The sequence below is a fragment of the Populus alba genome, chromosome 6 (assembly GCF_005239225.2).
Source record: "Populus alba chromosome 6, ASM523922v2, whole genome shotgun sequence".
NCBI lineage: Eukaryota > Viridiplantae > Streptophyta > Magnoliopsida > Malpighiales > Salicaceae > Populus > Populus alba.
Window position 1 is genome coordinate 11080115 of NC_133289.1, and position 17160 is coordinate 11097274.

Here is a 17160-nt window from a genome sequence, read left to right on the forward strand (position 1 = left end):
GGATCTAAGTGGGTCTTTAAGAGAAAGACCAATATGAAAGGCAGTGTACAAACATACAATGCAAGCTTTAAGGAGTAAGAATATTCAATTTTGATGGTATAATCAACAAATTTAATTTTATCAAAAATATGGATAAACCTTGTGTTTACAAAAGGTTAGTGGGAGTGGTGTCGATTTCCTAATATTAGATGTAGATGATCTATTATTGTTAAGAAATGATATCTTTACTTTAATCAATAAATTTTTGGTTGTCTAAGAATTTCTCCATAAATAAATTTGGAGAAGCAACTTATATATTGGATATAGAAATCTATAAAGATAGATTTAGAAGTTACTTAGATTGTCTCAATCCATGTACATAGACTAGATGTTAAAAGAGCTTAGCATGAAAAAAATCTAACATTAGATTCTTATCTATTTTGCATGGAACACCTCCCTCCAAAGACAGTTGTTTTAAGACATAAATTGAGAGAGATATGACGTAAATAGTATCCTATACTTGGCTATAGGATCCATCAATGGAGAAGATAAACTAGAAGTTTAAAATTATTTGAATTAAGATTTTTTTCATTGAAATATTGGAAAAATAGTAAATATTGTTGACTTGTAGGTCATATATTAATATTTATAATATCTTGTATTTTAATTATAACAACTAAATGGAAAATGGACTAATGATATGTTTGGAAGAGATTAAGTTTAAACATATTTTATATGAAGATTACATCAACAAGCGTATGAAATTTAATAAAGAAGTTCATCAATAAGTCCAAGATGTAAAGCAAGTGAAGACTTAGCTATTAAGGATTCATTTTAAAGATTACTGTTAAATCTTTATATCTTACTCAATAACAAACTAAAATGAACTCGTATACTTCACATTACATGTATAAATAAGATTGATATACATTTAATCAGTTCAAGTTTCATCAAGTTTGAAACTGCCAAAACTGATATTTAAGTTGAACTGGTCGACCGCTTAGGCATACTAAGTGAAATGGTCGACCATTGTTCATCTGTGATGAACACCTGAAAATTTTGCAGGAACTGGTTGACCAAATGATATGGTTATTTAAACCGATCAACTGTTTTAGCTGTTAGAGTCATTCCAACAACTATAAACTGCTAGTTTCTTTTGAAAACATATATATAACTCTCTTTTATGCAAAATAAATTAGAGATTTTAAACATACATGATATAGTTCCAAAAAGAAAAGAAAAAAACTAGAAATCATCAATCATAACATACTCTAAGTCATGCTAAATTAAATCTTCATATTCTAGCACAAGAGTATAAAAACTCACACTTATTGCACTTATACACCTTCAATCATTCTAAGTGCTATTAAGTAAGTTATAAAAATTATAGTTTTTAATTGTATAATCTACTCTTTGGTATCAGAGCTTGGTACTCACATATATATAAGTTTGCTTAGACTTGAGTAGAATATCAACCACTAGTTTTAATATTCAAAAATGAAGGATCTTCAACCTTTAGGCCACTTTTTTTTTTTTTTATGGTAATTATTATGCCTATTAGAAAGTTAGGGTGATTATATATCTTCAATCTATTGATTATTATTTATGAATATTTATTAAAAATGAACCTCATATGCCTACTAAGATTGAAAATGATATAAACATTCTTAAACCTAGAAGTGACTATACCGACAGTAATAAGAAGTTGTCTTCTATAAAAGCTAAAATTATGAACACTTTTTATTATGCCTTGATTAGAAGTGAGTTTAATAGAATATCATCTTATAAAAATGCTTGGGATATATGTCATGCTTTATAAGTAACTAATGAAGGTACTAAACAAGTTAAAGAATTCAATTTTAATATGCTTGTACATCAATATGAGTTATTCAAAATGCTTTCAAATGAATCGAAATATGGATTTAAAAGATTTCTCACTAGTGGTTTGTGTGTATTATTGTTGTAGGGTGGACAATTAAACAACTTGTGGTTTGCGACAACTCAGTCTTTAAAGAATTATTACAAGTCGAAAAAGATTAGATTTTGAGGTAATAAATCCCTAAACAACTGTAGATCTGTCTATCGAGATCTTAGAAATTCATAAAAAAAATTATTTTATTATTTCCGCTACGTATATAATATTCGAGAATCCAACATCTATACACCTATTTCATTAACTAGCAAACAAATTTGGTTGGAACTTAATAATTTGTTTGTGGAAATCGGCATAACCAACCCCAACATGCCTCTATGGTATACTATGTCTTGGTGACCCAAATCCAGCAACGCACCTTGTCATGTATCAACAAAAATGAGTGACAAAATGCTAAGACTGATTTGCATGCGTTTCAAATTCATGAATTTAGCTAAATTTTCCAGCTTTCAAAGATACATTACCACAAAATTATAAAGCACAATCTTCCATTGATGCACATGCAGCTCAAAATTCATAACATCCTACAGGATAAAGACCCCGTGATATTCCATGACCTAACACACTAATTCATCTTGCCTTGAGGATAACCCTGAAGGGTGTAGCTCAACTGGTCAGGCTCTATATTTGTTTCCTAAAGATCACCAATTTGAGTTTCACAAACCCACACTCACATTAAACTTAAAAAAAAAAAAAATCACCTTAAGGATAGATTTTGTACCTTGATATACCAACAAACGTATTGTCCTGTTTCTTATTTGTTAATAATTATAAATGTATTTTATATGAAGATTACATCAACAAGTATATGGAATTGAATAAAGAAGTTCATCAACAAGTCCAAGATGCAAAACAAGTGAAGACTTAGCTATTAAGGATTCATTTTAAAGATTGGTGTTAAATCTTTATATCTTACTTAATAACAAACTAAAATGAACTCACTTCATATTGTATGCATAAATAGAATTGATATACATATTATTCAGTTCAAGTTTCACCAGGTTTAAAACTGTTAAAACTAGTATTTAAGTTAAATTGGTTGACTGTTGTTCATTTGTAATGAACACTTGAAAATTTTATAGGAATCGGTTGATCGAATGATATGGTCATTAGAACCAATCAATCACTTTAATCGTTAAAGGCATTCCAACGGATAGTTTCTTTTGGAAACATATATAAAGCTCTTTTTTATGCAAAATAAATTAGAGATTTTGAACATAAATGATATAAAAGCTATTTCAAAAGAAAAAACAACTAGAAATTATCAATCATAAGATACTCTAAGTTGTGTTAAATTAAATCTTCATATTCTAGCACAAGAGTATAAAATCTCATACTTATTATACTTACACACCTTCAATCATCCTAATGCTATTGAGTGAGATATAAAGATTATAGTTTTCAATTGTATAATCTAGTTTTTGGTATCGGAGCTTAGTTCTCATATATATAAATTTGCTTAGACTTGAGTAGAATGTTAACCACTAGTTTTAATGTTCAAAATGAAGGATCATCAACCTTTTGACCTTATTTCTTTGATGGTAATAGCTATGCTTATTGAAAAGTTAGGATGATTATATATCTTTAATCTATTGATTATTAATGATGATTTTCTATTGAAAATAGACCTCACAAGCCTATTAAGATTGAAATTGATATAATGATTCCTAAACCTAGAAGTAAGTATACCAACAGTAATAAGAAGTTATCTTCTATGAATGTTGAAGTTATGAACACTTTATATTGTGTCTTGATTAGAAGTGAGTTTAATAAAATATCATCTTGTAAAAATACTAGGGATATATGACATGCTTTATAAATAACTAATAAAGGTACTAATCAAGTTAAGGAATCCAATTTTGATATGGTTGTACATCAATATGAGTTTTTCAAAATACTTCCAAATGAATCAAAATATGAATTTAGGAGATTTTTTACTAGTTGTTCATGTGGATTACCATTGGAGGCTGGACAATTGAATGACTTGTGGTTTGTGATAACTCATTATTTAAAGAATTATTACAAGCTGAACAAGATCAAATTTTTAGATAGTAAATCTCTGAACAACTTTATAGATTTATCTAACAAGATCTTAAAAATTTTCAAATAATTTTATTTTATTATTTTCACTGTGTATATGACATTCAGGGATGGGACACCTATTTATCAGCGAGCAAACAAATTTGGTTGGAACTTAATAATTTGTTATGTGGACATTGGCACAGCCCACCCCAACATGCCTCCATGTTATACTCTGTGTGTCCTGATGACCCAGATCCAGCAACACACCTTGACCTTGTCATGTATGAGCAGAAATGAATTGCAAAATGCAGGCTACTTTTCAGATATCAATGCTAAGAATGATTCCAAATTTAGGGAGTTGAGCCACATTTTCCAGCTTTCAAAAGATACATGACCACAAAATTATAGAGCACAATCTTCCACTTATGCACATGCAGCTCAAAACTCATAACATCCTACTCCAGAAAGACCCCGTGGTATTCCATGACCTAGCACAGTAATACCCTTGAGGATAGATTTTGTACCTTAATATACCAACAAACGTATTGTCCTGTTTCTTATTTGTTAATAATTATAGATATATTGCTGTAAACATTGCTTGGTGGTGTCGAGCCCCGTAATTAAATAAACCCAGCTGCATGTGTACTTAACGTTTATTTAGTTATTAAGCTCAATTTCGGTGTAAATTGTGCCCATTGCCGACCATTTGTAATAAGATTCTTAAGCAAATGTAAATGAAAATGTTGTCTGATTTTCAGATCGAGAGGCGGACACACGCATTTTCCCAAAATGGTTTTGAACAACTACAAGAGATTATCTTACAAGCTAGATAACATTTTTAATGGCTCGCTGGTATTTAATTATGCTTCAGCAACCAGAGTGCCAGATTATGATCATCTAATCCCTACTAGCATGTGACCCCTCACCAAACTATTCTGAGATTGAAAATTCTTATATATATATATATATATAATAGTTTAATGATATATATAAATAATAGTTTAATTGATTCTGCTGTGAGCTCGTGAACCCTTGAATTTGATTTTGTGTATCAAACTTTCTACAATCTTAATTGCTAATGATTGGATTCATTGTTTGGTGTCTAAAGGTACGGGAGGTGATATAAGATATATCAAGTAGAACAATCACTTGGCAATGACGAGGGAGTTGTTTTTCTGTAGTAATATACAATACATAACTATACTCTATGTATATTCTGCTTGGTTGACGAGGGAAATTACGGAACAAAATGCATACATGTTTATTTTATATTTAGTATGTATTATCATCAAATTTATAATTTTTAGAATAATAAATACAGATAATTATTTTTACTTTAGTTTATAGTAAATATTAATTTTTTTAACTGACTTAAAATGGTAATTTATTCACTCATCAAAATCATGTTAAAAAAGAATTTGTAATCATTGTAAAAAGAAAAAGAAAAGATGATATACTACTAAGAAGATAATAAATTATGATTTACTCGGTTATTAAATTATTTTTTCAAATATATTTAATAATTAAACCAATCATATATCAAATAAAATATTTGTATGAACAAAAAGTTAAAATTTAACATAGTTACAAATGAAAGATAATAATTTCATCACAAATACGTTTTTTTTCATTTATTCCCTACCTCTTTATCATTAAATCTATTTTTTAAAGAATATGACCGATTTTTATTTCTCTATACTATGTATATTTTAATTATTATATTAATTTTTCAACAATGATATTCATTTTCTTTTACAACATTAAAAAAATCCTACATTCAATAAAAAAAACTCTTAATGTACTTTTTAATAAAGAAATCACTCTTATATTAATTAATTTAAATCAATTCATAAAAAAATAATTTAATCTAACTTGTTCATTTTTTAATTGTTAAAAATAATTAAATTATATAAAATGATTTATTGTTCAATTTTGACAATTGATTTTTCCATATTAATTTGATGAAATAAAAAGACCAAATCTTTAATATAATTACATTCTTAAAAAAATTATTTTTAAAAATTAAATATGTGTGTATGAGTAAAAAATGTGTGTGTATATATATATATATAGTGACACAAAGTGCAATTGAACGACATGTTATTTGTTATTGTCTTCTTCAACCTCTCCCCCTTTTCTAGGATTTATTGTGGGATTCTAATGAACTTGTCCTCCATCTAGAAAAAATTTAATTTTCAACTTCATTTTCATTAAAAAAAAAAGAAAAAGATATGAAGATACTCCACTCAACATTATAAATACAAATTTAACATTTGAAAACCACTTTTAAATAACTAATCAATAACACTATTTTGAGATTAATGTGCAATTCACTTGATACAAGATCTCAAGAGTTTTTTTTTTTTTTTTTCAAAACTGATATAAGATATTCATTTAATACACAATGAAGAAAAGATAAATTCCTCAACAATAATGTTATTTATGTATGGCGGAACATGAAAGAAAATTGGGAAACATGAGTTTTAGAATATTGCTTTCCAGTCATATTAGCTGATCCATTTTAAGATTGATGAACATGGCCATACTTTGAAGCCCTTACAAGGCTACAACACTATACTATGGATTTGTTGTTTATTAGATTTTTTTTTTAACCTTTCTTGTTTTTTGTTCTTATCTCAAAATAGCTCTGTTTTTTTTTTTTTTTTTTTTTTTTTTTTTTTTACTAATAGTTGGATTCTCTCCTCTCTTATTTTTTCATCTATTCTATCTTATTTATGTTCTATAGGACAACCACTTCTCCTTTTCCTCTCCTTTTTTCTATCTTTTTTTTTTGTCATTGATGAAAAAAAACAATGTGATCATAAATTTTGTGTTTCTTTCTAGTGTAGGATGTTTTAATAAATTTGTTATGTTTTCTCATCTATTTTGTTCTTCCTCTCCTTTTTTTTTTCCTTTGTTTTTTCTAAAATTGATGAAAAAACCATTATGCTCATGATTTTTGTGTTTCTTTCTAGCATGTGATATGTTAATAGATGAGTGTCCTTTTTTTAGGTTTTTGGCATAATGATTATTCTCAGCAAACAAATCGGGTGAATTTTTTTATTGATTTTAGATTCTTTATAAAATTAAAATAACTTTTTTTTCATAAACTCTCTAATGTGAATACCATTTTCTTCTTCCTTTCCCCTCATAATCAAGGGTTTTTAACATGGATTTTGTCTCCTTCCTTCAATTTGGTTTGCCTTGAAAGATAGATATAGGATAAATTCATATCACGGGGTTGCTCGGTTATCCTTTGTTTTAAATACAAATATATATATTTTTTTTATTATGTCAATCTAGTGTTTCCATCAAACTTTATTGTTTTTTTTTTTTTTCCAGATGTCATGTTGGTTGATTTGACTTGGTGAATTAGATTTAGGGAAAATATTTCCTCCAAAATAAATAATAATTAAAAAATAAATTATTTACTCCACAATGAATTAAGAAATAAAGATGGCAATAAAAATTAAGGAGTGGAATTTAAATTAAAAAAAAAGGGAGTTTCTCTGACAAGAGAGAGGATAGATATCAACTAGATCTGTGCTTCCACTAAGTTATGAGCTGGATTAAGTTTTTATTTAATAGAAAAAAAATATTTAGGTGTTGCTAATATTTTTCTAGTAGAAAAAAAACTTTTAAAGTATGTAAAAGTTGATCTGATATGACTTAATCAACTTGATAGATCCAAAGATAACCTGGATGACATATAAAAACATAATTTAACTCATAAACAAAATCAAGATAATATATTTTTTAAATGAATATTGAAACAAAAACATAACGGATTGACCGAGTTTAACTTGAGTTAACATGCAAATTCGTGACTCATATCATAAAGCCATCATAATCCCAAAAAAATTAAAATAAATTATGAAATTCAATTTTCAATAAAACTAATGTTGAAAAAAAAAATTAAAAAAAAAAAATTAAAAACAAATAAAAAAATGACTTAAGTTAACATGTCAGCCTTGTAACTCAGGTCATGGAATTAAGATAACTTTATAGAAAGTAAACATAAAAAATGGTATGATTCAACCCAGGTTAACCTGTCAAACCTGTGATCCAAAATAACCCTATAGAAATAAAATCAACATAAATTATGAAACTAAACTTCTAATAAACTTATTAACTTATTGTTGAAGGATTGAATTAAATAAATAAAAAATCAATCTAAAAACAGGACACAATAAAACAACTAGAGTTTATGTGACTCAAGTTATAAGACTAAGGTAACCTTATAGAAGCAAACTAAAACAAATCATGAAGTCTAATTATTAATCAACACAATGTCAATGGTTGAAATTAAAAAAAAATACTAATTAAAAAAAAAAAACTATACTTAACCAGGTTAACTCGACAAACCCGTTACCCAAGTCATGAGACCAAGATAACTTTATAGAAAACAAATCGAAATAAATCATGAAGTCTAATTCCTAATTAACTCAATATTAAAGGATGAAATTAGAATATATATATATCAATTAAAAAAGAAAAAAAAAAAACTAGATTCAACTGAATTAATCTACTAAACATGTGACACGAGCTATAAGACCAAGCTAACCATATAGAAAGTAAATCATAATAAATTATGAAGTAAAATCTTCAATAAATCAAATATTAAAGGATAAAATTAAAGAGAAAATATAAAAAATTTTTTTAAAAGATATTATTTAAATGGATAGTTTTTTTGTGAGGTGGTGCACAGTAAAAGCACCACCCCAGTTAGTTTTTTGTTAATAAAAAATTGATAAGGACAAGAAAAGCTTATACTAGAAAATTTAATTAATTAGTTTTTAAATTAAAATAAGTATTTAATTTGTAAATCTAATAGGTAATTTGTTCGTGATATGTTGCGAGTTAAATTAATTTTTATTAATGTATAAAAAATATTTAGACATTGCTAACATGTTTTATAGTTGAAAAAAAAATTAAATCGTATAGAAATTAACTTGTTATGACCCCATCAACTTTGTAGATCTATAAACAACTTAAATGAATAGTAAAAACATAGTATGATTAAAAAATTTCAATACGATATATTTTTGTTAGATATTAAGACAAAAACATATTGGATGGATTTTATTCAACTTGGGTTAACTTATAAAGTCTACAATCGGGTCATGAAACTATTATGACGCTATAAAAAGAAAATTAAAACAAATTATGTTGTCTAGTTTCTAATCAATCTAATTTTAATAAATTAAATTTAAAAAAATAAATTAAAAAATAAAATAGAAAACAATTTAATTATTGTAGATTCTAAAAAAAAGTTGTCAAAGTCAAAAAAAAAAAAGTGTTATATAAAAATATTAATGGAAAAAGTTATGATAGAAGGATGTTTGCATTGATGAAAGTACAACAAAACAACAATAGGCACTAAAAGACAAAGAATAGACTGAATTAGGATTAAAACACAAAAAATTGTAAAACCTTATTTTATTTCTGAAATAAAGATCTGACAAAGTTTATCTCTGAAAAGATTTCCAATGCCTTTAATAGGCTGAAAACTGACTTACACTAGGAAAGGAAAACTAAGACCCTAACACATAAAGAAAATTAATACAAAATTCAAAAATAAACAATCATTTTAAAAATAACTAGGAAAAATAGCAAAACTGACCTAAACAACAACTTTTGCATCTAATTCTGGATCTATAAAAATATTTATTATGTTATTCACATAATTTATAATTTATTTAGGACAAATCTTTATATGACTTATCAAAACCCTATCTTTACATACCCGGCTATATCAAATAATGAGCTGGATAAAATCCACTGATTATGTAGTCAAAATATTAAAGTAATTTTTTCTACAGTACCCTAATTAAAACCCGTTTTACAAGGAGCCTTTGTTTGAAAAGGGAATGCTACAAAATATGAATAAAAAATGATAAAATGACATTCTTATTACCAGTGGAAAGTCAAGAATAACAATTTCTTATTTCAGGAGTAGTGATTAATAACATATTTATTTTTGTATTTTAAAAGTATTATTAAAAAAAATTGAAATTTTTTTATTTTTTATAAATTAATTTTTTTTATATTTATATTGTTTCGATATGCTAATATCAAAAATAAATTCTTAAAAAATAAAAAAATATATTATTTTGATATATTTTCAAATAAAAAATATTTTAAAAAACAATCATTATTTTATATATATATATATATAATTTATTTATAATAAAAACCGTGGAGTTTAACAAAATTAAAAACTATCCTTATAGTTTTAAATTCACTCATAATATAGTTTTTTTTCTTCGATTTCATATTACTTATTATTTTTCTTCTACAAAATATAAGTAGCTAAGGTGGAAGATTTGAGTGGAAAGAGGATATTATTAGAGAAAAAAAAAAGTATTATCAATATTAATCAAAGAACTATTTAATTATTAATTATTGTTGAAACATCATAAACTAGTTAAATAATTTGATAAACTACAAAAATTAAGTTATAATTTACTTTTATTCTCAAAATTTCATCACCATCATCTTAAATGATAGAATTTATAATTTATAAATAAATTCATAATATTCTACTAATTATTTTTCTAGAAATTTGTATTTTTAATGCCAGTTTATTAATTTATTATCGAAGATGCACAGAACAATTCCAGGGAAGTGTCAAAGGAGGCGCACACATAAAAAGGTCACCAAACAGGGGCTAAAACCAAACGTTTAAACTTTTGAGGGCCAACAAGAAGTTGTCATAAAACCAACTATAACACCCACAGTTTCGTTTCCGTTCCGAGGGTTAAATAGATCTGTGGATCTCTCTCTGTCTTCTTATTTCTCCCTGGAATCTTCTAAAAGTCTAGTTGGAACAACGAGGAGCTGATCTCTCGCAGTCATGGATGACGATTTCGAGTTCTCTAATTCTCCTCCTTCCTTCCAAAACATGGTATGCTGCATGCTTCTATATACTTCATTTCTCTCTCTCGAGAAAACTCAAACCCGAGATCTGTACTCATAGAATTGAATTTTAATTCAGAGATCTTGTTTATTGTTGTCTTTACATCTTGTTTGGAGTCATTTTTATGCTAGAATTGATTTCAATATTAAAGTAGATTGAATTGATTTGTTAATTGATTTTTTGTTTTGTTTTGTTTGGATAAGGTCAACTGTGGAACTCATTTGAATTGGGTTAGTGAAAATACATCATTTACCCAATTTGCCCTTATCTCTAAAAAATTAATTCCAAGCATAATTAATTTTTATTGGGTCAATTCTGAAGCAAATCAGTGATTTTCAAATTCGTAATTGGTTGTAGAATTCACTGATGTTGCTTGTAGCTTTTCAAAAACTAGAATTGGGTAAATGGTGTTAAAATGATTTCATTTTTATCTCAAATCTTAAGTTTCCAAACAACCTGTTAATAATTGATTCTTGATATGATCTCGTGTTATATAGTCTTTCTGTCCTAACAGTTCAGTTTATTATTATTAATTTTAAGATTTTCTCTTATTGCATGTTTTTTTTTCCCGACTTGACCTGTTAATCATAAAGGTTTTTTTTGTTTATTAAAAGGAAAGGTGAAGTGTTTGTTTGAGATTATGTGAAAATCTTACCTTTCTTTTGTTATAATTATGCTGTGTTTAAATTTCTCTGTGATTAGTTGACATTTTTGTTTTAATCCAAGGGATTTGTTTTTAATATAATAAACAACTTTTAGGGCTGTATTTTTTTTTAAAAAAAAAAAAAACTTTCCTGGAGATCCTAGATTTATAGACTTTTGGTGTCCAAGTGTTGTTGAGCTTAGGCTTTTTGGTTCGAAACTGTCAGCTGACATAGCCTAAATGCAAGTATGATTTAATTGTAAATGGATTTGTTTAGGCCTCCTTTAAAAGACAACCAGAACTTATTGTTATTTAAGTCAATTTATGTCACTCATCATTCTAAGATAACTTGCACGAGACATTGTTTGATTCCTAACCAGAACTACCTATTGCCATTCACTTCTGTCACCCTTTTGATTTATTTGCTTTGTCATATAACCATTTCCTTTTCCATCTAAGTTGTGTTATTTTAGCCACTTATATTGAAAGTCGTGTGGATGCTTGTTGATGTGGAATTGTGAGGAGAAATGGTTGTCAAGATGTGTGGAGTTACCACACTAACTTTTTATTAAATCCGGGTCTTTTATACACCCATGATCATTTATTTTGGAATTAAACATTAGCTAAATGGATATATTGATATATGGGTATTTGAGCATTCTTATGCCCTCTGCAAGATGTGGGTTGCACCAGAACAGGTTTAACATAGGCACCTTTATCTGAAATGTCATTAGAACTCTATTGAATTGTGTCACTATTTAGATAATCGGCCATTTTATAACGAGTCCTCTTAATGATAATTTTAAATGTAAATTTATTGGGCAATGTTTTCTGTATCATGTATACATTGGCCTATGTAATTCAAGTTTTTTTTACATGTTGACTGTTTGCTGGTGGGCTGTGTTTTTCCTTGCTTCCTGGTTCTTCTTGTTCAACTAAATTTTACGATGAACAGGGGGATTTGATCAAGGATGCTGAGCCTAAAGGGTTAAACCCAGGATTGATAGTGCTGCTGGTTATTGGCGGGTTACTTTTGACATTCCTAGTTGGAAATTATGTACTTTACTCATACGCGCAGAAGACCCTTCCTCCGAGAAAGAAGAAGCCCATCTCGAAGAAGAAGATGAAGAAGGAGAGACTGAAGCAAGGTGTCTCAGCACCAGGAGAGTGAAAATCTAAGACTTAGTATCTGTTGCTCTTCGCTGTGGTGAACTGTTGTGTTCGAAATTTTCCCTTTTTTGATGTCATGAGAGCACTGCCAGTAATGTTTTCCGCTTAGTCAAGACTACATACTTAGAAGCTACTATCCTATATTTGGGTAGAACAAGGGGTTAAAATGCTGCTCTCTTTAAAATTTAGCTTCTCATTCTTCCTTTGCTTCAGCAAGTCTTTTCGATTTTTTAAAGCTATTTTAGGCCCCTTAGGATAAAGAGGGTTACCATTTTAGGATACCAAGGCCTTGGAAAATGGGCCTGGATGCCTAGTCCAATCGAATCATAGTGTTTTTACGTGTTTGGGGCTATGAACTGGTTTTTGCGAAGAGGGGCTTGCCTAGTGAGTATTAATTTTGGAGTGTTTATCCACGAGAAATGTAACGGGAATAGGTGTTTGGTGTTATGATTGGGTTTCGGAAGAGACAACGCTAGGTATATGGATAATGTATGTCACAGCAACCAAGAATTGATTGAAGATATTTTTTCCCCTCGTGAGCTTAGGCTATGTTTTCTTCAATGGACAGAAGAATGTCATTTGGAGTAGGGTTCTGGTGCGGTTCTTTATTTCTGCCATGGTTTGCAACTAATCTTCTGAAGGCTCTCTTGCTGAGCTTTTTAACTTACTTGGCTTTTGCTTCTACTCATGCTGTTGAGAAGAGATATAAGGTTTTACTTATTACGGAATTTCCTCCTCAAAAGCACTTGCACCATACCATCGGATTGGCAAACTGTATGGCCATTCCATCTTATAAAGGGCAGGCCAGCTTGTGTGCTGACCCTGCCGAGCATTTTTATTTAGAGTGTGTTTTGAAGCAGGGTTGAAACCGTTATTTTTTTACCTTTTTTTTCAGATTGTTTTAATATATTGTTATTAAAAAAAAAATTATTTTAATGTTTTAAAGGTGTCATCAGATTCGTTTTCAATTTGCATTCGCCATGAACCTCACAAGAAGCAACTTTTGGACGATAGAACAAAAAGGCACGTGCTTCAGTAAAACATTAAGACACTTCCATCATGAATTTTAAACACAAAATATACGACACATGTTCAAAATCAACGAGTACTTATTTATTTATGCTATGGGTTGATCTAACAAAGCAATATGGTCTTCAGAAACTTTAACGTGACTACTATAATATCAAACCCCAAATAAGTATAAACCGGATGATAAGTTTCTGATGCTGGCAAAGGACGAATTTCAGGCTCCACGGCCCATGGATTGCTCCCCAGGTGGGATCATAACCAAGACCGGTAGACCATTGAACCCAGGATGGGGCACCCTACGACGGATCTCACGACCTTCCTGGCAAAGGGCTAATGGGTGGCAGAAAACATGAGTTGCAAAATCACATGCTGTCTCACATTGCTCACGTTGCAGATCATCTTCCACAAAGCTCCCACAGCACCCACATGACCTATCAAGTGCCTCACAGCTACCCTGTTTCACATGAACAGCCACAGAAATTAATGCTCGGAAGGCGATCTATCTAAAAGGAAATTTCAACGGTCCTAAAGCACCATGACCAGGTGTAAATTGGAGGGGGGAAAAAGATTTTTACAATTAGCGATATTGCAGTGTGTGGGCAAAATCTCTCATTTAAAGCCCCAGCTCTATGAAAAAGAAAAGGGGCAGTTTCAGAAGAATGGGGCAGTCATGATCAAGAGGGCATACACTGATGAAATTGTAAGAGAAATGAAGTTACCAACACATAACTAATGATTATAACAGGGGTGACAATAAAGCAACACTAAGTATTAGAACTCACAATTATGTTTAAAATGCACATATATAGGAGCAAGACTTGGGAAATAGCTTGCCTCTAGGTTAAACTTCCGACGGATAGCTGTACGGCTAGAATATGAAAACCATGGTGCAATGCAATTCCCACCGAAAAATGAATTGCCGATCAGGTACAGACCACAGTATGACAAGCAATGGGATGAAAATGTTCCGGGAGCAGATCCAAGTCTCTCTACATTGCTTCCATACAGCATGCAAGGGACAGTGCTTCCAAGAAGACCTTACAAAATTCAAAATTAGGAATATGAGGTGATTAAGAGATATGCCCAAAATGATCTGAAATCACTGCATGCTAAATGCTTCCAAATAAGCTAATGATCATTCCTCCTATGAATAGGCTATACCACATTCTTTATAGATTTGATCCACCCACAACAATACCATCAACCTGCTTCCGCAAAATTAATGACCAAGGGAAATGAAATTTTTCTCAGACTTCACTTGAAAAACTAACGAAGCATATCCTATTGCGTTGGATTTTATGTGAACATAATGGGTGCATATAACAAAATGAAGCACACCCAACAAAGCTATTGAACCAGTCCAAGCTTAATAAAGAATATGATCATCACATAGAGAAGCAACAATCTGCAAAAAATAGACAATAAAGAAATTGATATCCACTTACTTTTGTTTCGTGTACATAAAGAGCACAAAATACCAGCAATTTACCAATGGAAAAACAGAAATCAGCTTGCAAATCTCCAATTGATTATGAAATAACTAATTAACATTGCCATGATACAATTTGCAGTTTATATTATCATTGGACAAAAGCAATTGATTCATTACTTTGCTACAGCTTAATAAAGCAATACCCCAATTATAACAAAATCGTGGGCAATTTCAAGAATTCGTAAATTAGAAAAATAATCAATCACCTATTCTTGATAACATTCTCGTGATAAAAATTGCAAAATGAATGATCAGCTAATCCATCAATCATTAACATCTAGAACAATTGCATTGCTACAGTTTAATCAATCAATAACCCAATTGAAAGAATGTATAACTGATTCAAAAAACGAGCATCAAAAATAAAATTAAGGACTTACAGACTTCAAGATCGCTGCTACAGAATTCATCGTTGCGACCAAGGCAAGCAAAAAGGCTGGAGTCCCACTGATTCCGACCCATAGGCTCACCCACAACGCTCCCATGACTCAACGGCAGCCCATTCACGGCCCACCCATATTCAGGCGAAGCAGATCCCGGGGAGGCGGTGGCCGTCTTTGCATCAGGAGAAACCTTGGTGGGTTTCTTGTCGTTTTGTTCTTCAAGGTTCTTGTTCAAAAGAGGGCTCGCTTCCTCGCCATCATTATTGTCTCTGTCGAAGCTTGGATTGCTGTTGTCAGCCATATTGGAGAGAACTTAATCGAGAAGAAAAGCAAGCAATTAAATTTTCTAGAGACGGGTTAAAATTGAAAAAGGGTGAAATGGCAGAGGAAATTGGATCTGGAAACGTTAGAAAAGAAAGAGAGAATAATAAGTGGTCAAGAGTCAATTCCAAAATTTGAGGTTGCTGGTATTTTCGGTTGTTGGTATTTTCTATTATTATTTTCGTTCTTGATGATGTCCACCGTTGTCGGTGAAAGACGCGTACTTGATTTCTTATGGATTAAATTATTTTCTAGTCCTTTCGATTTAAATTAATTAAACCTTAGTCCTTCAAGGTTGAAATATAATAATGTAGTATTTTGACTCTCGTGGGCCTGATTAAAATACGAATTGTTTTTTTTTTTAAAAAAAAACTTGGTCAGTGAACAAAAATAAACTTCGCCATGTGAAATTTAAAACATAATCTTATTTTCTAAAAAAAAATATTTTTTATGCTTTTATAGATATATTTTAAAAAAAATTAGTTTATTTAATACAAAAAAAAACATCTTACATATAAGTTCATGGTCCCAAATATTAAATATAAAAAGATACAAAATAATGTGAAAAATCCAAAATTAATTACAAAATAATCCTTCAAACACATGAGATTTAATTGAAATTTAAATAAGACTATGTTTGTTGTAAAACAAATTATGGGTTACCAAACACAATCTTAAGACTTAAAAAGCTCAACCCAATCATATGGATTGTACTTCTTAGCCTGCCTAAGGCCAAATAGCCCAACCAATACTTGTAGAAGAAATAACAAATATCAAACAAAATTTTTAGTTGAATTTTACCAAAAACATAAAGAACATCAATATAAACCCAAAAACCAAGTTTGAAGATCAAAGTGTTATAAGGTATAAAATATGAAAAATAGACTATAAAATGCATAAATTTAAACTTAAACTTAGGCATTCAAAGTTGGTTAGGATTGATTGATCAAAGTGTTATAAGGTATAAAATATGAAAAATAGACTATAAAATGCATGAATTTAAACTTAAACTTGCGCATTCAAAGTTGGTTAGGATTGATTGATTCAAACCGAGCATTTAAGAAATAAATAAATAGCAGAGAATGATAGTATATAGATATATAGGCTTTGATCTAAACTTAAGGCCATAAAACCAGTTTATGAAAAATAATAATAATAATAATAATAAAAGCTTATGAACATTTACATGAAAACCCAAGAAAACCAATAAAAACCCTAAAAATCTAGTTAAACTCATAAATGATTAAAGACCCAAAATGGTGACCCAAA

General features: G+C 29.4%; 2 protein-coding genes across 2 annotated transcripts; one reads left to right on the forward strand and one right to left on the reverse strand.

Moving 5' to 3' along the window:
• The first annotated feature begins 10638 nt into the window (after positions 1-10638).
• Positions 10639-12854, forward strand: LOC118048565 (DNA-binding protein S1FA-like). The gene is made up of 2 exons (XM_035058333.2): positions 10639-10841; positions 12452-12854. Exons 1-2 carry the CDS (start codon positions 10791-10793, stop codon positions 12665-12667), a joined length of 267 nt encoding a protein of 88 aa, XP_034914224.1. The 5' UTR covers positions 10639-10790; the 3' UTR covers positions 12668-12854.
• Positions 12855-13697: 843 nt separating this feature from the next.
• LOC118048564 (cell number regulator 8) lies at positions 13698-16046 on the reverse strand. The gene is made up of 3 exons (XM_035058332.2): positions 15568-16046; positions 14530-14732; positions 13698-14149 (listed from the first exon to the last, which is right to left on the reverse strand). Exons 1-3 carry the CDS (start codon positions 15869-15871, stop codon positions 13910-13912), a joined length of 747 nt encoding a protein of 248 aa, XP_034914223.1. The 5' UTR covers positions 15872-16046; the 3' UTR covers positions 13698-13909.
• Between the last annotated feature and the right edge of the window lie 1114 nt (positions 16047-17160).

Coding starts and splice junctions, on each gene's coding strand:
- LOC118048565 (XM_035058333.2), top strand. CDS start 10,791: ATGGATGACGATTTCGAGTTCTCTAATTCTCCTCCTTCCTTCCAAAAC. Junction 10,842..12,451: donor CTCCTTCCTTCCAAAACATG/GTATGCTGCATG, acceptor TACGATGAACAG/GGGGATTTGATCAAGGATGC.
- LOC118048564 (XM_035058332.2), bottom strand. CDS start 15,871: ATGGCTGACAACAGCAATCCAAGCTTCGACAGAGACAATAATGATGGC. Junction 14,733..15,567: donor TAGCAGCGATCTTGAAGTCT/GTAAGTCCTTAA, acceptor GAATTTTGTAAG/GTCTTCTTGGAAGCACTGTC. Junction 14,150..14,529: donor GTCGGAAGTTTAACCTAGAG/GCAAGCTATTTC, acceptor CATGTGAAACAG/GGTAGCTGTGAGGCACTTGA.